This window comes from Pristis pectinata, chromosome 7 (genome assembly GCF_009764475.1).
Source record: "Pristis pectinata isolate sPriPec2 chromosome 7, sPriPec2.1.pri, whole genome shotgun sequence".
NCBI classification, from domain to species: Eukaryota; Metazoa; Chordata; class Chondrichthyes; order Rhinopristiformes; family Pristidae; genus Pristis; species Pristis pectinata.
The window spans coordinates 25,137,270-25,160,981 of NC_067411.1; the positions used below are offsets into that span (position 1 = coordinate 25,137,270).

The 23,712-nt window shown below is 41.0% G+C and overlaps 1 protein-coding gene across 1 annotated transcript in view; it reads left to right on the forward strand.

Moving 5' to 3' along the window:
* The first annotated feature begins 833 nt into the window (after positions 1 to 833).
* Positions 834 to 23,712, forward strand: part of poc5 (POC5 centriolar protein homolog (Chlamydomonas)) — an 84,884-nt gene continuing 62,005 nt past the window's right edge. The window contains 4 exon segments of the mRNA XM_052019736.1: positions 834 to 1,147; positions 11,005 to 11,088; positions 22,102 to 22,225; positions 23,381 to 23,485. Coding sequence (XP_051875696.1) covers positions 11,005 to 11,088; positions 22,102 to 22,225; positions 23,381 to 23,485 — 313 coding nt within the window. The 5' untranslated portion in view covers positions 834 to 1,147.

The following is a 23,712-nucleotide window of genomic DNA, read 5'->3' on the forward strand; positions in this document are numbered from 1 at the left end:
AACATGCAAAGTGACAGTAGTTGGTAATGGGATAAGTAATGAAACAGAAGGGCATTCTGGAGGGGTATAAATGCAGAAGATTACCAGAGAAAGGGAGAGTGTTCTGATGAAGGCTCTCAGCCCGAAATGTCAACTGTTCATTTCCCGCCAAAGATGCTGCCTGACCTGCTGAGTTCCTCCAGCATTTTGTGTGTGTGTTGCTGAAGGGAGAGTGTTGCCAGCAATCTGAAATAAAACTGAGGTGATAAGCTCAGTGCGGACTCCGTAAAGCTGAGCCCAGGTTTGCAGAAAGTCCTCCAAGTTCCAGGAACAGATGCAGGAATCTGGAGCTCTGAGGGAGGGTTTCGACCCGAAATGTCAACAATTTCTCCCTCCCTCCTTCCCTCTCTCCCTCCCTCCCTGCACCACACCACCCCACCCATCCCCAATCCCCATCCCCACATCCCCATCCCACCCCCACTCCCATCCCCAACCCCCATCCCCACCCCCACTCCCATCCCCATCTCCAATCCCCATCCCCACATCCCATCCCACCCCCACCCCCAACAACCCCCATCCCCAATCCCCACATCCCCATCGCCAATCCCCACATCCCCACCCCCATATCGTGTTACTCGACCCGCTGATTTCCTGCAGCAGATTATTTGTTCCCTCAACTCCCACCTGGGCTTTCACGCGTCTCTGAACCATGGCAACCGCCGGCGTGCGGACTCAGTCCAATCAAAGCAAGGCATGGAACAAGGTTGAGTTTGCTTCGCGGACCAATCAGCGACTTGACTTGGTGGTGCGCTCCTCCAATGGGCTCGGCGCTCACTGGCGTGCGGATGGTTTGAACGGTCAGGGGAAGCTGTTGTGTTTGTGGAAGGAAGAGTTGGGCCTGTGGGGGACTCTCTGGGCGGTTCGAGTGTGTCCTGGTTCACTGTTGTATTGTATATCCGTATTAAAGCTACCAAAGCTTGAATAAACCTCGCAAGCGAGCGGGCTTGCTTCTTTCATGCCGTAATCGGCTTCTATCCGCACGGAAAACTCCTTCCCGAGCCTGAAGCCACTTCCACCCGGCCGACGGCGCGTATACCTTGCACCGCAGCGGGACACGACCGAAATACCGAGCGTCCGGAGGCTGGCAGGAGCATTTTCATCTGCTAAGGTCGTAAATTATGTAACTGTTCAGGGAGGGGGCGGTTAATACAAAATCCATTGACCAAAAGCCTTGGTTTTGAGACTTCGTGGAGCAGCATGATTAAAAACATACAATTCTATCCATCCTGTCGGTGACGATCAAAAAGAGCTCCTCAACATAATCCTACCTGCCTTTTGTTGGCTATGACTCTTCAAATATGATATGGGTTTCTGCTTCTCTTGCCTTCTCGGGCAGTGAATTATAGATCCCCATCACTTCCTGGGTGAAAAATAATTATCTTACATTTAATCCTTTCCACTTGGGTCCTGACCCCTCTCTCTCCCCCCCTTGAGTGAAGTATGTCCTTATTTTCTCTAACCAGTCTTCTCGTCATTTGATACACGTCATGAAAACTTGTCTTGGTCTCCTCTTCGGAAGGAACCCATCTTGGCCTATTCAATTATCCTGCTATCGTTTTCCAGTCCTGGTAACACCCCTGTAAATTCTCTGTAAATCCCTTATGCCTACTGTGCTCAATGAGGTCTTGACTGAACTTTTCCTTCTACCACTTTCCTATAATAAATCTATATTCCTTGCTATCTTAAATTGTTAATTTCTGCCTTGAATATATACAGTGACTTGAGCCTTCACAGCCCTCAAGTAGAGAAATCTGAAGGTTTGTCATCCTCTTGGTGAATAAGTTTCTTCTGATATTAGTCTTTAATGGACAGCCTTTTTTCATTTTTGGGGCAGTAACCCTTGCTTCAGGGCACTCTGGGGATATCATTCCTGCATTTGCTCTGCTGAGCCCTATAGGAATTTTGTATGGTTCAGTAAGATTACTTATTCTTGTAATCTTGAGAATAAAAAAAACAATCTTTTTAATCTTTCCTTTTTGGGGCAATCTACCCCAACCCTACCTATCCCAATCAATCTGGTGAGCCTTCACTCCTACTATTGCAAGTATTCCTTAGACTTGCACACACTATTCTTGCTATGGTCTCATTAGGGCTCTATATAATTTAGAACATTGAACATAGAACAGTACAGCACAGGAATAGGCCCTTCGTGTTGCCATAATCTCTGCACTGAACATGAATTAAACTAATTCTCTTCTGTACATGTTTCATATCCCTCCATTCCCTGCATATTCATGTGTCTTATCTAACTGCCTCTTAAATGCCACTATCATATCTGCTTCCACCACTCCCCCGGCAGTCTGTCCCAGGCAGCTACCACTCTGTGTTCCTTAAAAAAAGCTTGTCCTATACATCTCCTTTAAGCTTTCCTCCTCTCTCCTTAAATGTATCTACTCTAGTATTTGACATTTCTACCCTGGGGAAACAGATTCTGACTGTCTAGCCTATCTATGCCTGTCATAATCTTAAACTTCTATCAGGTCTCCTCTTCGCCTCTGATGCTCCAGAGAAGGAAACCCAAGTTTGTCCAATTTCTCCTTGTAGCTCATACCCTCTAATCCAGGCAGCATCCTGGTAAACCTCTTCTTCACCCTTTCCAAAGCCTCCACATCCTTCCTGTAATAAGGCAACCAGGATTGCACATAATATAAATTAATTTTTCATTAAGATATTTTCACTCTTATACTCGTCTGCTTGCTATAAAGATTTGTTTTGACTTCCAAATAGATTGTTGTACTTGCATTTTGATTTTAATTCAGGTAAAGGACCTCCATCAGATGGAGTTAGTGATTGCATAGGTTGACATCTTCCAAAATTCCATAGGTTCCAGAACCATTTCCAAGGATTAGAAAGTAGCAAATGTAATCTATTGAGAAAGGAGGGAGAGAGATAACAGGCAACTGTAGATCAGTTAGCCTGATATCAGTTCTAGAAAAAATGCTGGCTACATTAAATGGGTCAGTAGTATCTGTGAAAAGGGAAACAGTTAACCTTTCAGGTTGAAAACCCTTAAGTAGATCATCTGTATTTGTGTGCATGGCAATTTTTTCTCTATCTTCTCCTAACGTTTTTATCCTGCCCCTGTCTTAAGTCCAGTAATATAAACTACAAAAAAAAACCAGCAGAGTATCCTGTGGAACTCAGCCTTCTAGTCATAAAAATGCCTACTATTACTACCACTGAACTGAATTTGGGTGCATTTTTCTAACTTTCCTTGGCTTACGAAGATTTTACTTTTTTTTCAACCAGCATAACATGGGACTTGTCAAAAAGCCTTTTCAAAGTCTTTGTAGATTATGTCAAATGCATTGCTCTCATGAACTCTGTTACCTTATCAAAAAAAAAGTTTAATCTAACCTTAACAAATCCATGGTCTTGCTGATTATTCTGGATTAACTAGTGACTTTCCAAATGAAAATTTATACTGTTCCTTGAAATTGATTCCGATAATTTGCCCACCACTGGAATTAATGCCTAGCTTGTAATTACTTGGTTTATCTGCCCATTTTTAACCAATGGTTCTAAGATAGTAGTCCTCCAGTCTGCAGTATGAACCTCTAACCAAGGAGGATTGAAAAATTCAGAGCTTCCACAATTTGCTTCCTAGCTTTTCTTTAACAGCCTAGGATAGATCTTTATATATAAAATATAAATATGTAAATATAAACATAAAGATATGGTGTGTGTGTGTGTGTATAGATATATATATATATATATATATATGTGTGTGTGCGTATGTATAGATAGATATATGTGTGTGTGTGTATATGTGTGTGTGTGTGGGGGTGTATATATTTATACACACACACACACACACACACACACACACACACACACACACACACACACGTGTGTATATGTATATCAGTCTCCTCTTAACTACAACATTGGTAGTGTCCTCACCACTCTGTGGACAGATGCAGAGCATTCATTAAGAACCTTACCCCACCACTGCCTCCATACACCATTTTGTTCCTAACAGATTTTACTCTCTTCTCAGTTATCCTCTTGATCTGTATATACTTTAAATCTCTTTTGGATTTTCTTTGATTTTACTTGCCAATGTTTTGATTTTGCTTTTATCTGGCAAAGAGTTACATAAGTTTACAAGGAACCATAAATAGGAAATCTAGAAATTTAAGCGTATTTATCCTGTGAACGTTACAATTGTGTATACTTGAGAAAAAACGAGCACTCTGATCAAAAATGCAAGGAGAGTTGGCAGTGGAGTAGGTTCTGGTTTATTGTAACAGATTGCAATTGACCATTTGATTGAAAATAAAAAAAAATATGAAATGGGATTAATGCTTATTTGCCTTGGTTGATGGTCTGTATCTTAAAGTTGTGTGAAGTCCTGTACAAAGTACTGAGTGCATAATTTTGGTTGGCACCGTAAAACTCTTTGGGATAAGGTTATCGAGGAAAAAGATCCTTTAATCAACACCATCCAAAAAAAAGACATAAATCATCTGGTCACTTCGCTCCCTTAAATATTGTGGAAAATCAGGTATTGAAATATGCAATCTAACAAACTAAGCCATTGAGTTTAATTTGGTGCTTGTGACATGCTTATCAACATCAAGAATGTGATATTGTATACTTGTTGCCCCCCACCCAAGCTGTACCTTGAAATAGTAATAGGCCATTCATTCCCTGAGACAACTCTGCCATTGCTGATTGGTGGATCAGAGGTATGGTTTTTTCCTCAATGAGACCAAGTTGATAATCTGTTACTTCTGACAGCCATTCATGTGGAAGTTTTGAAGTTCCTGGGAGTCTTCATTATATCATTCCAACTGTGTCTGATGTTGACTCCTTATGAAGTTCAGTGGCATAATACTGACTCCTGGCTGCTTTTTCTACTGTTTTCCAAGTGGTAGTGCTGAGAATGTTTTATGCTGAATCTGCATCTGGTTGCCAAATATCAGACTGGAGTCAAACCCTCATTCCATGCATTGATCATGTTTGTTTTAAAGGCTAGATTTAAATTGGTTTGTATCAAATACTTGAGGGGAACAAAAATGAAATAAAATATTAATGTATTGGTTCAACATCAGAGCATCAATGGGGAAAATGATAAATATTATAATACTTGAAGCCGGAACCCTAAAAGTTTTGAGGATTTTAAGTTATTCAGTTTGCTGCAAAATGCATTGTATGCCAGCAGGTTCAGAAAGTCAATATTTCATTATCTGGGTATCAAGAGTATCCTTCAATATAATGAACATATTTTAAAATCTGTTGAAGATGGTGCATATGAAGTGTTTGGAAATTCATTGAATGGTGCTTGGCAAGGGTGATAGCTAAGCAAGATTTTGGGTGGGAACAGGACAAAAATGATTAGCTGTCATACTTTAAGCTAGAGCTGTGTTGTAGGACAAGTATTTCCACAAAGTTTAACCACATTTACCTTGGGTGGGAATTGGTTGTATAAGAGTTTGACCTGAAGTTTTTAAATAGGTAACAACAAACCAGATTTTTTGTATTGGTCCAATTTGAGTTAAGAGTTTAGAATTAATGTAATGGCTGACACTGCAACTTTTGATACCTTCTCTATAACCTTAACCCTGAGTACTGATGGCCATCCAGGTGGTGAATCTGGTGATATCTTCTGGTAACTGACTGGGTCACCCCTTCCTGTTATTGGGGGGGAGGGGGGTGCGCAGTTTCATTCGTTTAAGGCCAAACACATCGATTATTGGTGTTTCAACAGCTTCATTTTGTTTTCTATTCTTGTTTATGAGAATTTGCAGCTAAATAAAGTTTATGCTATTCTTAGCCACTGGCATTAGATTTTGCTTGTTCAGTCCCTAGACCACAGAAATCAAGAAATTCAGTGAGAATTCACCAAACTTGTCTATCTTGTGTTAAACTTGGATTGTCTTTCATTTATTAAATTGTACTTAGTCTTCTAATTAAGTAGCAACTCATTACGAAATTAGAAGATGACCCATGTTGTTCTGCATGTATCCAATATCATTACTTCAACTCCCCGCCTCAGCCCATAATCATAAGAAATACTTTGACTGTAACATCTTTATCCTGTTTGATGCAAGTAAGCAAGTTAACCAGTTAAGTGTCACTAAGGAATGTCATTGTTTGATGTTTGAACATGCAAAGATGTTTTGATGGGAAGTGTTTGGACTTCTCAGCATTTTGAAGAGATGGTGCATAGGTTCCATTTGAATGACAACCTGAGCATTAATTTTCCCCAGTGCTTTTGAAGATGAATCTAGAGTTGCTAAACCTTGATTGCAATTTTTCTGTGGATTTCAAAATCAGAACATGGGAGTTCAGGAAAGGAAATGGATGGTTAAATTTTTAACAAATACACGTCAGCTTGTTCAACATTTCCCTTAGCTCACAGCCTGTCTTAAAAAGTTCATTATTGATTCCCATGGTTCCTTGTAGAAGCTGACATATTAAATATAGTTAATTCTCATGTATGAAGACCTCAAAACTGCCTTTTGGTGCAGCTCTCTGACCCCATTAATCTAAGTATGTTTAAATGTGTTTTTACTGTAGATTTGGCTACAAAGTAGTTCACCGTAGTTTTGGCAAACCTGACAACTTTGTTAAATCCATTCTGCAATCTAGAAATGTTTTGTGCTTAAACTGATGTCACAAGGATTAGTGAACTGTCAGTGACAATCAACAATTTGCTGGAAGAACTCAGCAGGTCGAGTAGCATCTGTGGCAGAAAAGGAATTGTCAACATTTCAGGTTGAAACCTTGCATCAGGATGAGTCTTAATATAGGGTTTCGACCCAAAATGTCACCACTTCCTTTCATCCTCCAGATGCTGCTTGACCCACTGAGTTCTTCCAGCAGATTGTTGACTGCTCCAGATTCCAGCATCTGCAGCCTCTTGTGTCTCCAGCAACAAACAAGCTGCTGAGGGATCTCAGCGGGTCGAGCAGCATCGGTGGGGGAAGGAATTGTTAACTTTTTGGGTTGGAACACTGCATCTTAGTAAACTGTCTCTTACTGAAAAAACCTTTATTTTATCATATTGTGCAAACCGTTTTGTTTCCTTAATGTGATTTCTGGCACTATATATATTTTTTAAAAAACTGAAATGCTTGATCTTGAATATATTTTTGCCAAGAACTCTAATTCTGGCCTTTTTGTGTGTGTGATTTTATTCAGCCTATTACTGGTACTGTACCTTGACCTGTCTGAGCTAAAATATTTTTTCTTTAATCCACTCTTTAGTTTCTGTACAACTTACCTCAGACCAAGCATTTGGTTTCCTATCTACTGTGGTAATCTGCGTCTGCAGTCTGGAATCACCACCTATGGTCCTGCATGTCTGCACTTAGCTGGGCCAGGGATATAGGCTTGCTGGCTCTCTCTACCCTCTTGTAAGACAGCAAGGTCTGAAAAGTGATGTGACACTAGTGACTGTGAGGAAAATAAGTGGTCCAGATTACAAGTTTGACACCAACCCATTTTGGTGGGGGTATCTCCATTGAATTTTTATTTTGCAGTCTAAATGGTTACAATACACAATGCAAGTGATAACATGATTTGAAACATATGTACTGTATACATATAGCCTCACGGGAATGAATAGACAACTAATTGGTTTGTTCTTTCTCATTTCATTGACCACTGATAACTGATTCAGTGGTACTGTTTGATAGGAATTTTAAGGCATTTTGTTGTCTGTTGAGCCCTGTTTGACTTGTACACTAGATCAATGAAAGATTTTGAATTGTTTTGTACAGTCAACTCTTGATTTTCCAGGGTGAGGGGGTGGAGCACCTCCATGGATAATACAAAAACATGAAATAAAGAATAATGCAAAATGTATCAAAAGCAAGTTAAAGGCATCAAACCCAACACTCAGTACTTTATTATTTAGTGCTCCAGCCCGAAAAGTGACACACTGCTCTAGGGCTCCAGCAAGGAGAGGAGCTTCAGGAGAGTTAGAAGTGTGGGTGTGCAGATGTGGGTCGGGGGGGGAATGCTTGGATGCATTGCAGTCAATCTGCAAACTTAATTAAAAATTAAGGAGATTGGAAGTTGGTCATACATGAATACCTAACACATCATGAATGACATGCATCCTGGACAAACAAGCTTTTGTGTTCCTCCACAAATTTGCTCTAACAAAAGTTGATGTTGTGTTTGTATTGCTACCTAAAAGTACTTAATCTCTATTATAAACAGCATCCATGAAGGATCTTGGTCTTTTTGAAGTATTTCATTGTCAGGGTTAAAAGAGCCCTTAGTTGTAGTTTCTTAGGAAAACTTATTATTCAGGTGAATAGTACTTTACGATTCCTTGCCTTTTGAATTTAAACATCGTAAAGTTGCCCTCAGTTACGTAGACCCTAAAACTCTTCCTCACAAAAGATCTGACAACTGTTGTTCCATAGGAGAGAGCAATCCCACAGACTAGTCAAGCAACTGGTTGATGTGATGATACATACAGAATTGTACCTTACAGATAACTTGGCATGTTCCTTCCTCACATTCCTTTGGTACATTCTGCTGTGCCAGCAGCAGAGACACACTAGATAGCATGGTACTGTGAGATATGGATTTGAGAAAATAACCCTGGAGACCTGAATATTGGTGCCAGATCATTTAAAAACTCATGGCATCAGAGGAAAGTAGGGTAAGGAAATGCTTATTACCAGCTGGTCCTCGCCAATTTATCTATGCATCTGTCCATGACAGCATTTGGTATTGGTATATTATTGTCACTTGTACTGAGGTACAGTGAAAAACTTGCATACCGTTTGTACAGCTCAATTCATTACACAATGCAGATACATTGAGTTAGTACAGAGTGTATTGAGGTAGTACAGGTAAAAAGAAACAATTAGAGTAAAGTGTCACAGCTACAGGGAAGTGCATTGCGGGTAGACAATAAGGTGCAAGGTCATAACAAGGTAGATTATGAGGTCAAGAGACCATCTCAACGTATAAGGGAACCGTTCAATAGTCTTATCACAGTGTGATAGAAGCTGTCCTTGGGTCTGGTGGTATGTACCCTCAGGCTCCTGTATCTTCTGCCTGATGGGAGAAGAGAGAATGACCCGGGTGGGTGGGTTCTTTGATTATGCTGGCTGCTTCACCAAGGCAGTGAGAGGTATAGACAGAGTCCATGGAGGGGAGGCTGGTTTCTGTGACGTGCTGGGCTGTGTCCACAACTCTCTGCAGTTTCTTGCAGTCCTGGGCAGAGCAGTTGCCATACCAAGCTGTGATGCATCCAGATAGGATGCTTTCTATAGTGTATCGATAAAAATTGGTGAGGGTCAAAGGGGACATGCCAAATTTCTTTAGCCTCCTAAGGAAGTAGAGGTGCTGGTGAGCTTTCTTGGCTGTGGTATCTACATGGTTGGACCAGGACAGGCTATTGGTAATGTTCACCCCTAGGAATTTGAAGCTCTCAACCCTCTCAATCTCAGCACCATTGATGTAGACAGGTGCATGTACACTGCCCCCTCTTCTGAAGTCAATGACCAGCTCTTTTGTTTTGCTGACATTGAGAGAAAGGTTGTTGTCATGACACCATGTCTCTAAGCTCTCTATCTCCTTCCTGTACTCCTCCTCATCATTATTTGAGATATGAATTTTGAAGGCATGTCTCAGATGTTGTTGGCTGAAGGGCAAGTGCTGTGCTGCTGTGTTCTAACATAATTTTTATTTTAATTACTTCATGAGGTGTGAAGAAATGTACAACTTTTTCTTTTCTGGGACCTTAGGATCATTTACACACACACTTATTAAAACTTAAAACCTGTAGTTCTTGCATCTGTGTTTTAAGATCAGACTTGGCTAATATTTCTCAGTCATGCCTTCAACTTCTATTTGACATTGTTTTTTATAGCCTTAATTTAATACATTCTGTTGTAATTATTGAAAGTGCAGTTTATTAAACAATTACACAAGCAAAACATTGTACCAGAATTGTTGAATGAGTAAATATAGCAATGTGCACAAAGGTTTGATCATACTATTATAAAAGGCAAAATTGGGATTGGAGTGATGTCTTCTATCTAAGTCATCATTTTAAGGTTTTAATTATCTTTATATTAAATGAAAAAAACTCTTCAAAATTTAAAACATTAAAGCAAAATTAAAGAAAATACTACTTTCTGCTGTTTATACTTCTGTTCAATGCTTTGGAGCATTTTACTATGTTTAAAGATGTAAGACTAACCAATAAATTTACAATGGGGGAAAAGCTTGAGGAAATTTCACTGAGCATATTAATGAGCCTGTGTGCTGGTTGTGCAATAATACAATGCAGCTTTTTCTCCCAGCAGTGCTCAGTGGGTTTCAGCAGCTCTTAATGGATTCCTTAAATTTAAAGTGTCTGGATTTGAAAATACCACAGAATTCTTATTAAATGTGGAAGTTGATTGATTGGCTGATTAAGAGTAAAATGTCATTGCAATTTGACTTCGTTTTATTAAATCTGTCTGTTCCACAATTTCAGTTTATTTCATAAAAGTAAAAAAAAGGGAATAAACTTTGGTAGAGTACCATACTGCATTAGGAAATTCTCCAGACATGAAAATTGACGTACTGTTTCATTAAATGGTAGGTCTTCTTAAAAATTTATTTTTAGCTGCTTGACTAGATTTTAATCTTGTCACCTTCAATTCCAATGATCTGGTAATGACCCTGTTACATTAGTGATTTATCTTTTTTTGTAACTGTCCTTCTGAGGAATACTGGTTATATGCTTTTATACAATCCTTTCTGAAAATGTGCTTTTTAAAGTGTAAGTTTGAATCCAATCAATTTGCCAATCCTTAAAATCACAATGATAAACCAGTCTGCTGCTTTCTGTGACTGCGTAAGTATCCTGGGGATTGAGGTTAAACCAAGGTCAGCAAGAACTACGTTGGTAGGTTGCAAAAAGACTGGGATGAGTAGATGCTAGTGAAATTCTATTAACTCGATCTGGATCAGTGGTTAAATCAATTGTTCTCTTTTGTGTAGATGTCCTCCGATGAAGAGAGGACTTCCAGCCCAGTATTGCCTAAAGATTCAGATCGTGGTAGTTCAGTGTCTTCTGAGCTACAGGTAGGAAGAAGGAATTTCCTTTTTGGGTGCTTGAGAGAAATTTATAAAGAACTTTGTGTGTATTATAATTTTAACAAAACTCATCAGTACGTTTAGCTGTAATATATGTATTGTAGATAAATGTAAATCCCTTGCAGGATTAGTTTTTGTTTGAATTGTGGTGCTGCATTTTGCCACTTTCTGACATGAGTTGGTGCTTCTGTAATATTTTGGCCTGTCTTTTGGAATAACATTGATATGGAGGAGGTCTGTCTGCACTTGTTGGTGTTTACAGATCTTCTAGATTGACTACGTTGGGTGCAAGTGTTACTGATTGGGAGATCTGTCATGAGCATTAAAAGCTCTGTGCTGTGGCTTGGTCATGCTGTCAATACCAAGGCCAAAATTCCCCAACTGAGTCAACTGCATAAAATTTGTGGTACTACATTCACAAGTGAAAGATGTTTTTCTGCAGTCTACAAAACTTCAAAAAAAAACCTGCAGATGCTAAAACCTGAACTTGAGGAAAACCTGGAATCATTCAGCAGGTTTAGCAGCATCTGTGGTGAGTGAAGCCAAACTGATATTTTGGATCTCTTCCACCATAGTTACTGTTTGATCTGCTGCATATATTTCTAGAATTTTCTGTTTCTATTTCTCAATGCATACTATCAAGCAGGATTGAAATAATCAATGACAAGCAGAGTTGAAATTTGAGTAGTTGGGTATTCTGGGTATATTTGTCATGAAGAGCATGGTCTTTGTGATTGAGATGGCATGTATAATGTAAACTCTGGCTTTGTGCTTTAGCACTAACTAAACATCCATCTTAGAGGGACTAAAGTCAGTTTAATATCTTTGTTTAATATCTTTCATATCAAAAGATTCCCATAGTAATATTCTGAAAAGAGTTGGGTAAATTAACCTCTGCCTCAAGACTAATGACCTGGCCAAGATTATCTCTCAACTTCACTGAAAGATTGTGATTGTTTCATCTTATTGCTGAATATATTGTATGTCGTTTAGAGTTGAGAAAAAAATGTACACTTTTAAGATGAGATATCTTTATTAGTTACATGTACATTGAAACACACAGTGAAATGCATCTTTTACGTAGATGTTCTGGGGGCAGCCCGCAAGTGTTGCCACACTTCTGGCGCCAACGTAGCATGCCCACAACTTCCTAACCCGTATGTCTTTGGAATGTGGGAGGAAACTGGAGCACCTGGAGGAAACCCACCAAGACACAGGGAGAACGTACAAACTCCTTACAGACGGTGGCCAGAATTGAACACGGGTCGCTGGCGCTGTAAAGTGTTACGCTAACCATTACACTACCGTGCCTGCCAGATGTCTTTTATGGCATAATTTGTATACCTTTATAAACCTTTGTCTTCTAAAATTTAAGGAAATTTTGTTGAAAAGGTGGTTAGAAATAATGTTGCATGTTGTAAACCAAACTGCTTTCAGTTCTATCTATTTTAAATTTATTGGGAAAATTGCACATGAAGAAATGACTTTTCAGTTTCACAAAACTTTTTGGCATTATAATTATCACTAATCTATGGGTGAAATAAAGAACAGAATATCCAGGTTTCCTGAAAATCTTACTGTAGTTGTGTAAACCTCAAGAGAAAAGTTATTAAGGGACTTCACTTAAGTTAGTGGGGGGAGAAGAAAAAACTGGCAGATAATTTGTGGGCTAGTATGAAATTTGGACCCAGTAAAGTTGCAAGGTTTTGTTTTCATAAATGGTAAAATTCCATTGCAGCACTGCTGTTTTCAGGTTAAGGTGCCTGGAAGTGAGTTTTCCACCGTATAATGTAGATTCATTAAAATTAATCTGGATGCCAACTTGTATTACAGTTATTCCTCTATTTTTCCCTGCCTAGCCACAGTAAAATATCATGACGGCAGAGTGAGCTCTTTATAAAGAAACAAATTAAAGCTGTCCTTTTTTGTGTTACCATTGTAGAAAATATTTGCAGTTCGTTAAAGTTATTAGGTTATTGAATCCAGTGGCTGCAGGGATCCTATGCAAGTAGAAGCTTTATGCCTTATTCAGTAAGAATGACAGCTGAAGTAAGCTGAACTGTGCAATAATGCATGCATTTATATGGAATAATTTAATGCAGAAACATTTCAAGACATTAATGATCTGGCTCAGCCCCTGGTCAAGGAAAGGCATAGAATCTATGGGTAGGGAACGGTATTAAGTGGGGAAAGACTTTAGTCTTCCCATTCCTCAATTAGAGGAAAATTTGGCTCATCCAGTACTGAATGCCAGAAAGGCATTCTAGCAAATTGATGCAGCAGTGCGATGTACACTTTCTTTGACCAATTTAATGAGTAGTGTCAATACATTGTGTGAGCATCAATTGCACAAGTTCTTGAAGAGCCATGACTGCAAATGTTGGGCTAACAGGACTTGGTGATAAATAATCTTATTTTAATTTATTTAAAAACTACGAATTGAAATACCCAAAATTGTTTTCCCAGTTCTGATGAAAGGTCATTTAAACTGAAATATTAACTGTTTCTCTCTGCAGATGCTGCCTGGCTTGCTGAGTCTTTCTAGCATTATACTACTTTTAATCTAAAATAGTTAGTGTGCTTCACATAATTTAAGGAATGCCAATCTAATTGACGCATGTGGTAATGAGAAATGGTAAGCTCCATTTTTCTGTTAGAGGAGGCTATCTGGTGTAAATGATGGAGATGCTAAGTGGACTGTCATTTCCTGGTTAAAATGAAATGACTATGAAGCTTTTGATTTTCAAACAGTTCCATAGTTGTAGGTTATGGTGTCTTAATTATTTATTCATTCATGGGATGTGAAAGTTACTGGCAATGCTGGCATTTGTTGTCCATCTCTAATTATCCCTATAAGTGAAGGAGTAAAGTAGAATCGACCATGTTGGTGGTCCTGGAGTCACATATAGGCCAGACAGGAAAGATGGCAGATTTCTTTCCCTGAAGGACATTAGTGAACCAGATGGGCATTTATTACAAAATAGTGAAAAAAACGAGCTGCGGGAAGAACACAGTCCAGATGAAGGGTCTTGATCTGGAATGTCAGCTGTCTGTTTCTCTCCACAATTGCTGCTCCTCATTTTTCCTGCTCCAGATTCCAGCATCTGCTGTTTCTTGTGTCTCCAGTTTATTACAAACTGGTAGTTTTATGCTGAGATTGGAGGTTTTTTTAAATTAGCAGTATTTAATTATTTGACTTTTAACTTCCCTACCTGCCATGGTGGGATCTGAACTCTGGACATTGATCCGGACCTCTGAGCTGCTAAATCTCTCCAACCCTATTTTGGTCAAGAACAAATGTCCACTGGTGTTGTGTGGTTGAAGATCAGACGAAAACATATCATTTTGTAAATGTAAAAAAAAAACTGCAGCTACTGGAACTTAAAACCAACTTGTTTTCTCTTTCCCAGTTCTGGCAATGTGTCTTTGACCTGAAATGTTAACCCTTTCCCCAGATACTACCTGACTGCTGAATTTCCAGTTCTTTTTTTTATTTTGGGTATAATGAAGATGAGCTGTATTCTATTCACAGCTCCAATTATAAATGTTTAAAATAGATAATAAAAACAAGTCTTCAAAATTCAATGAATTTCTGATTTCTATTTGGAGTTGTATTGTGAGACAGCACAGAAATGGGCCCTTTGGCCCACCATGTCCATGACAACCTTTTTTGCCCATCTATACTAATCCTATTCGCTTGCACTAGATCTGTATCCTTCTATGCCTGGCCTACTTAAGTGTCTGTCTAAATGCCTCTTCAATGTAGTAATTGTATCTGATTCCACTACCACCTCTGGCTGCCCATTCTGGATCAAAAACTTGTCCCTAAAATCCCCTTTAAATTTCCTACCTTTCACCTTAAACCTGTGCCTTCCTGTTTTGATACCACTACCATGGGACAAAGATTTTGACTATCTATCTTACTAATGCCTCTCATAATTGTATGTACATCTATCAAGTCACCCCTCAGATGCCTTTGCTCCAGGGGAAATAAACCCAGCCTATCCAATCTCTCCCAGTAATTAAAGTTGACCAATCCAGGCAACATCCTCATGAATCTGCTCTGCATTCTCTCCAGCAAAATCATATCCTTCCTATAGTGTGGTGACTAGAACTGTACACAATGGTCCAAGTGTGGCCTAAGTAGCGTTTCGTAAAGTTTCAACATAACATGTATTGGTTTATTATTGTCTCTTGTACCGAGGTACAGTGCAAAAACTTGTCTTGCATGCCGTTCATACAGATCAATTCATTACACAGTGCAGTGAGGTAGTACAGGGTAAAAACAGAGTAAAGTAAAGATAAAGGACAGAGTAAAGTGTCACAACTACAGGGAAGTGCATTGCAGGTGGACAACAAGGTGCAAGGTCATAACAAGGTAGATTGTGAGGTCAAGAGTCCATCTCATCGTATAAGGGAACTGTTCAATAGTCTTATCACAGAAAACTCAAGGGGGCAAAAAAGAAGACCGCCATATCCAGCGGGCAGTGGAGTGAGAGGTAGCAGAGTGATTGGGCTTTGGCTCAATGGGCTTAGGCGGTAACGCGGTGAGGAGAGGTAGGTGATCATTGAGGAAAGGAAGTAGTATGAGTGCTGTTTTCTGTGCTCAGTGTCAGATGTGGGAGGTCCTGGAGTCTCCCAGCCTCCAGGACTGCCACATCTGCAGCTGATGTGTAGAGCTGCAGCTCCTAAGGGACCATGTTAGGGAACTAGAGATGCAGCTCGATGACCTTCGTCTGGTCAGAGAGAATGAGGAGCTGATAGAAAGGAGTTATAGGCAGGTGGTCACACTGGGGCCACAGGAGACAGGCAAGGAGGTCAATGACAGGAGGGGGAAGGGAAAAGAGACAGGTACTAGAGAGTACCCCTGTGGCTGTACCCCTTGACAATAAGTACTCCTGCTTGAGTACTGTTGGGGGAGACAGCCTACCTGGGGGAAGCAACAGTGGCAGTGCCTCTGGCACAGAGCCCAGCCCTGTGGCTCAGAAGGGTAGGGAAAGAGAGAAGGGGGCAATAGTGATAGGGGACTCTATAGTTAGGGGGTTAGACAGGTGATTCTGTGGACGTGAGCAAGAATCCTGGATGGTATGTTGCTTCCCAGGTGCCAGGGTCTGGGATGTCTCTGATCAGGTCCATGGTATTCTTGAGCGGGAGGGAAAGCAGCCAAAAGTCGTGGTACATGTTGGTACCGATGACATAGGTAGATAGAGGGATGTGCTCCAGAAAAGTAAGTTTAGGGAGCTAGGCAGAAGGCTGAAGAACGGGACCTCAAGGGTAACAATCTCAGGATTGCTGCCAGTGCCACGTGATAGTGAGGAGATGGCAGATGAATGTGTGGCTGAGGAGTTGGTGCAGGGGGCAAGGTTTTAGATTTTTGGATCATTGGGATCTCTTCTGGGGAAGGTGGGACCTGTACAGAGTGGATGGGTTACACCTGAACTCGAGGGGGACCAATATCCTTGCAGGCAAGTTTGCTAGTGTGGTTCGGGAGGTTTTAAACTAGTTTGTAAGGGGGATGGGAACCGGAAGGATAGGTCAGTGGAAGGAGTGCATGGAGCAAAGTCAGATCTAACATATAGAGAGGCTTTGAGGAAGGAGAAGCAGAGTATAGGGTATAAAAGTAGTAAGGTGGATGGGCTGAAGTGCATATACTTAAATGTAAGAAGTATCAGGAATAAGGGTGATGAAATGAGAGCTTGGATAAATACATGGAGCTATGATATTGTGGCTCTTGCAGAGACTTGGCTGTCACCAGGGCAGGAATGGATACTGAATATTCCCGGATTTCAGTGTGTTCAAAGGGATAGGAAGGGGGGGAGAAGAGGAGGAGGGGTGGCGTTACTGGTAAGGGATACTATTACAGCTGTAGAGAGGGTGTAGCAGGATCCTCTAGAGTCAGTATGGGTGGAAGTTAGGAACAAGAAAGGAGCAGTTACTCTACTGTGAGTATTCTCTCGGCCCTCTGGTAGCAGCAAGGATACTGAGGAGCAGATCGGGTGGCAGATTTTGGAAAGGTGCAAAAATAACACTGTTATCATGGGAGACTTCAACTTCCCAAATAGTGATTGGCACCTGCTTAGTACCAAAGGTTTAGATGGGGCAGAGTTTAAGTGTGTCCAGGATGGATTCCTGCCACAGTATGTTGACAGGCCTACTAGAGGGAATGCCATATTAGATCTAGTATTAGGTAATGAACAGGGTCAGGTGACAGCTCTCTCAGTGGGTGAGCATTTGGGGGACAGTGACCACCGCTCCCTAACCTTTAGTATTGTCATGGACAAAGATAGGAGCAAAGAGGACAGGAAGATATTTGGGGAAGGGCAAATTATGAGGCTGTAAGGCTAGAACTTGCAAGTGTGAATTGGGATGACATTTTGGAAGGGAAATATACGATGGAGATGTGGTCATTGTTCAGGGATCTCTTGCAGGATGTTAGGGATAAATTTGTCCTGGTGAGGCAGAGAAAGAATGGCAGGGTGAAGGAACCATGGTTGACAAGAGAGGTGGAACATCTAGTTAGGAGGAAAAAGGCAGCATACATAAGATTTAGGCACCAAGGATCAGATAGGTCTCTTGAGGAATATAGTGTGGCAAGGAAGGAATTGATGGGGCTGAGGAGAGCAAGAAGGGGACATGAAAAGTCCTTGGTGAGTAGGGTTAAGAAAAACCCCAAGGCATTTTTCACTTATGTGAAGAGCAGAAGGATAACGAGAGTAAAGGTGGGACCAATTAGGGACAAAGGTGGGAAGATGTGCCTGGAAGCTGTGGAAGTGGGTGAGGTTCTCAATGAATACTTCTCTTCAGTATTCACCAAGGAGAGGGACCTTGATGACGCTGAGGACAGTGTTGGTAAGGTTAATGTTCTAGAGCATGTGGATATCAAGAGAGAGGATATATTGGAGCTGTTAGAAAATATTAGGACAGATAAGTCCCTGGGGCCTGACGGAATATTTCCCAGGCTGCTCTGCGAGGTGAGGGAGGAGATTGCTGAACTGTTGGCTAGGATCTTGGAGTCCTCGTTGTCTTTGAGATTGGTACCGGAGGATTGGAGGGTGGCAAATGTTGTCCCCTTATTCAAAAAAGGTAGTAGGGATTGTCCAGGGAATCATAGACCAGTGAGCCTTGTGTCTGTGGTGGGCAAGCTGTTGGAAAGGATTCTTAGAGAGGATCTATGGACATTTAGAGAATCATGGTCTGATCAAGGACAGCCAGAATGGCTTTGTGAAGAGCAGATCATGTCTCACAAGCCTGATAGTGTTCTTTGAGGAGGTGATCAGACAGATGAGGGTAGTGCAGTAGATGTGATCTACATGGATTTTAGTAAGACATTTGACAAGGTTCCACATGGTAGGCTTCTTCAGAAGGTCAGAGGGCATGGGATCCAGGGAAGCTTGACCGTATGGATTCAGAATTGGCTTGCCTGTAGAAAGCAGAGGGTTGTGGTGGAGGGAGTGCATTCAGACTGGAGGGCTGTGACTAGCCGTGTCCCACCAGGATCAGTTCTGGGACCTCTGCTTTCTGTGATTCTTATTAATGATTTGGATGAGGGGGTAGAAGGGTGGGTTAGCAAGTTTGCAGAGGACACAAAGGTTGGTGGTGTTGTGGATAGTGTGGAGGATTGTTGAAGATTGCGGAGGGACATTGATAGGATGCAGAACTGGGCTGAGATGTGGCAGATGGAGTTCAATCCGGAGAAGTGTGAGGTGGTACACTTTGGAAGGACAAACTCCTGGGTGGAGTACAAAGTCAATGGCAGGATTCTGGGTAGTGTGGAGGAGCAGAGGGATCTGGGGGTTCATATCCACAGATCTCTGAAAGTTGCCTCACAGGTGGATCGGGTAGTTAAGAAAGCTTATGGGATGTTAGCATTCATAAGTCGTGGGATCGAGTTTAAGAGCCACGAGGTAATGGTGCAGCTCTGCAAAACTCTGGTTCGACCACACTTAGAGTACTGTCCAGTTCTGGTCACCTCATTATAGGAAGGATGTGGAAGCGTTGGAAAGGGTGCAGAGGAGATGTACCAGGATGCTGCCTGGTTTAGAGAGTATACATTATGAGGAGAGACTAAGGGAGCTAGGGCTTTACTGTTTGGAGAGAAGGAGGATGAGAGGAGACATGATAGAGGTATACAAAATATTAAGAGGGATAGAGTAGACAGCTAGCACCTCTTTCCCAAGGCACCAGTGCTCAATACAAGAGGAAATGGCTTTAAAGTAATGGGTGGGAAGTTCAAGGGAGATATCAGAGGAAGGTTTTTTACACAGAGAGTGGTTGGGGCATGGAATGCGCTGCCTGGGGTGGTGGTGGAGGCGGGTACATTGGTCAAGTTCAAGACATTGCTAGATGAGTATATGGAGGAATTTAAAATAGAGGCATATGTGGGGGGAAGGGGTTAGATAGTCAGGCGAGGTTTAAAGTTTGGCACAACATTGTGGGCCGAAGGGCCTGTTTTGTGCTGTGCTATTCTGATTCTTATCACAATTAGGATAGAAGCTGTCCTTGAGCCTGGTGGTATGTGCCCTCAGGCTACTGTATCGTCTGCCTGATGAGAGAGGGGAGAAGAGAGAATGACCCGGGTGGGTGGGGTCTTTGATTATGCTGGCTGCTTCACCAAGGCAGCGAGAGGTCTTGACAGTTGATGGAGCAGAGGCTGGTTTCCGTGATATGCTGGGCTGTGTCCACAACTCTCTGCAGTTTCTTGCAGTCCTGGGCAGAGCAGTTGCCATACCAAGCCATGATGCATCCAGACAGGATGTTTTCTATGGTGCATTGATTAAAAATTGGTGAGTGTCAAAGGGGACATGCCAAATTTCTTTAGCCTCCTGAGGAAGTAGAGGCATTAGTGAGCTTTCTTGGCCGTGGTGTCTACGTGGTTGGACCAGGGCAGGCTATTGGTGATGTTCACTCCTGGGAACTTGAAGATCTCAACCCTCTTGACCTCAGTACCATTGATGTAGACAGGTGCATGTACACTGCCCTCTTTCCTGAAGTCAATGATCAGCTCCATTGTTTTGCTGACATTGAGAGAAAGGTTGTCATGACACCATCTCCTTCCTGTACTTTCTCTCATCATTATTTGAGATACAACCTACTACAGTGGTATCATCTGCAAAATTGTAGATGGAATTAGAGCAGAATCTGGCCATACATTCATGAGTGTATAGGGAGTAGAGGGCTGAGAACGCAGCCTTGTGGGGCACCAGTGTTGAAAATAATCACGTTGGAGGCATTGCTGCCTATCTTCACTGATTGCAGTCTGTTGGTCAGAAAGTCAAGGATCCAGTTGCGGGGGGAGGTGTTGAGTCCCAGATCTTGGAGTTTGAGTTTGCTTAGAATTATAGTATTGAAGGCGGAGCTGTAGTCAATAAACAATAGTCTACTGTTGGTGTCTTTACTGTCTAGGTGCTCCAGAGATGAGTGTAGGGCCAGGGAAAAGGCATTGCTGTAGACCTGTTTCGGCAGTAGGCGAATTGCAGTGAGTTGAGGTTGTCTGGGAGGCTGAAGTTAATCTCAACTTCTCAACTTTTATATCTTGTGTCCTGATCTATGAGGGCAAGCAAGCCATATGCTCTTCACGCTCCATCCACCTGTATTGCCAATTTCAAGGAACTATGGACTTGGACTCTTGAGTGTCTCTGTTTATCAATATCCCTTAGTACTTTTTCTGTCTGTGTCCTATCCCTATTTGACTTCCCAAAATGCACTACCTCTCATTTATTGTGATTAAATTCCATCCACCAACACTCCACCCAACTTTCCATCTGATCTATTTCCTGTTGTAGCCTTAGACACCTTCCTCACTATCCACACCACCACCAAATTTCGTGTCATCTGCAAACTTAATCATACCTCCGTCATTCACATCCAAGTCATTAATATGTATCTCAAACAGCACTGATCCCTGTGTCTACCACGTCTCAGACTTCCAATCAGGAAAACATCCTTCCATCACTAAGCTCTGGCTCCTGTCACAAAGTTAAATTTGCTTTCCAATGAGCCAGCTTGTCTTGAATCCCATGTGCCTTGTCAAATATTTTAAAGTCCATAACACCATCTACTGACCCGCCTTCATCAATCTCCTTGGTTACCTCCTCAAAATAAAAACTCAGTCAAATTAGTGAGACAGGATTTCACTGCAAAAACCCAAGCAGACTATTCTTAATCATTCCCTGCCTTTCCAAATGAACATCTGTCCTTTAGAATTTTCTCCAGTAATGATGCAAGTCTTACTTACCTGTAGTTACCTGGCTTATCCCTGATGGCCTTCTTAAAGGAACAACATTAGCTATCCTCCAGTTTTCTGGTACCTCACCTATGACAAACGAATATGCAAAGATCTCCATTAGGACACCAGCAATCTCCTCCCCTGTCTTCCATAGCAACTAGGGGTAGATCTCATCCATTACTGGGGATTTATCCACCTTTGTGTTCCAAGACATCCAAAACATCTCAACCTTCTTAATGCCTACATGATCCAGACTATCAACATATTGCTCCCTGAATCTGCTATCCTCCACAACTGATTATTATTCAGATAATGTTTATTTTATTGTCTGTGGCTATTTAATGTAGATTTTGTGCAAAACAGTCAGAAAATAGTGGTGCCAAAGGCCAAAACTGACAAGCAGAAAATGAATTGGCTGTGAAACTTCTTTAATGTGATGTTTCTGTCCTCCACACCCACCACCCACGTGCCCCCCCCCCCCCCCCCCGGCAGATGTTGTGGCAATGTTGTGGCTTGCAAAAAAACAAGTGTTGTAATCAATCTATTTTTAACTTTAAATGCATTAATTTTTTGGAAGGCAGGATCTATAGAGGGGATAAAGAAAGTAAACATTTTGAGTCAATAACCCATTTTTGGATTGTTGAATATTTTGCTTTCCTATTAATAGTTGGCTATTCTGAGAGTGAGTTTGTTCTGTCCATATGTAACAGTTTTGGTTATTGTGAAGTAATTTGATAAAATATGTACTACGTGTCTCTTTATTTTTACCTTGTAAGGAGGAATATGAAGAGCTCCTACGTTACGCAGTGGTAACTCCAAAGTGGGATTCTAGTGGCCTCAGACAATCTCATTCCATGACTAAACCTGCAGCATGTGACAAAGACTTAAGTGCAGTAGAAGGTGAAGAGTTTCAGAATTTTGCATGATCTCCTTAAAAAAAATGTTCTTGTCCAGACCTCTTTTTAAAATTGGACCAGCAAGTGAATTGTATTATCAGAAGAGCAAATTGTAGTTTGTTCTAGTGTAATGTATTTTAATAAGCATAGGTAGAAATTGGATTTTAACATCTATCCGAACAGTGAACATTATTTTGCAAATCTTCATTAAAATTTTATCTGAGTGTCAACTTGGCTCAATGGTTATGCTCTTGGTTTCCGTTGAGGATGCTGTTTGTCTGTCTCCCCACAGAAATGAGAACATTATGATCTGGGCTGACACTTGTCCAAAATTCTTCCCCTTGAAAATGGGTGAGAATGATTACATCTCCTTGTTGTGACCTGGCTATGTTATGTCATTACCCTTTAATATTACTACTAGCTAGAAAAAACAATTGCCCCCTAGATGTTTAGTTAAACTTGGGAGCTTGCTACCTTAGTCTTCTAATTCTCATCCTAGGAAGTAGTCAGTTGGTGCCATTCCAGAGTTGGAACTTCATCAGCAACTTTCCTATTAACCAAATTATTTTTCTCTCCTAATTAAATCCCCTACATGGGTATACTGTATCACCATGAACAAATAGTCCTTGTCACTACGGATATTAATATTTGATAATGAGGCCAGAAATCCCTATTAATCATTGTTTAGGGTGCCAACTTTAATGTGCACTTCAAATGCATCTGTCTTTTGCTTAGATTTTAAAAAGCCCTTTGGGAGTGTGGGGGGGGGGGGGTGGATGTTAGTTGGGATGGGGAAGAGTGATCATAACCGTGAGCAATTGCTTCCAATAACCATGGAAGTAATTTCACTTATTTGCAAATCCTTTTTTTAATTATGGGTAAGTGGCACTGTGGGTTTAGGGCATGTGCTTTCAATTTTGGGCCGTTGTTTACAATCCAGCTTAGATTTGGCATTGTTGAACTGCGATTGAAAAGACATGACCTTGCATATAACTTTTTATTGGAAAAATGCTGATGCCTAAAAAAATGGGAATATTTTACTCATTAAGCTCCCTTATAAGTTCTTAAATTTTAAGTGGACAAGATCTCATTATCAGCATGGAGCATGAACCCTGAGAGTGGAAATTATCGATGAGAATCATCTAAATTGATATTCTAGCAGGCACTTCATCAGAACAGAGGAGGCATGAAGGACAACAGACTGCAAGCATAACGTTGGTCCCTGAAAAATCTGATTCAGCAAAAAAAGAAAAATCATCAGAAGGTATGTACTTGGGAAAGAAAACTTTTTAAGTTTTTGGGAGAGAGTATGTGGATGGGATGAATTTGCTAATACTTTCAAATGCCAGCACAGACCTATTTAATGCATTGCCTATTACAGTACTGCATGGTTCTGATGTAAGTACAGGATTGAACTGACAAGCCACTAGCCTATTCAGTCAGATGTTGTCTTTTAATTTTGTTTGGCATCTGCTTTTATTTTTTTTAAAG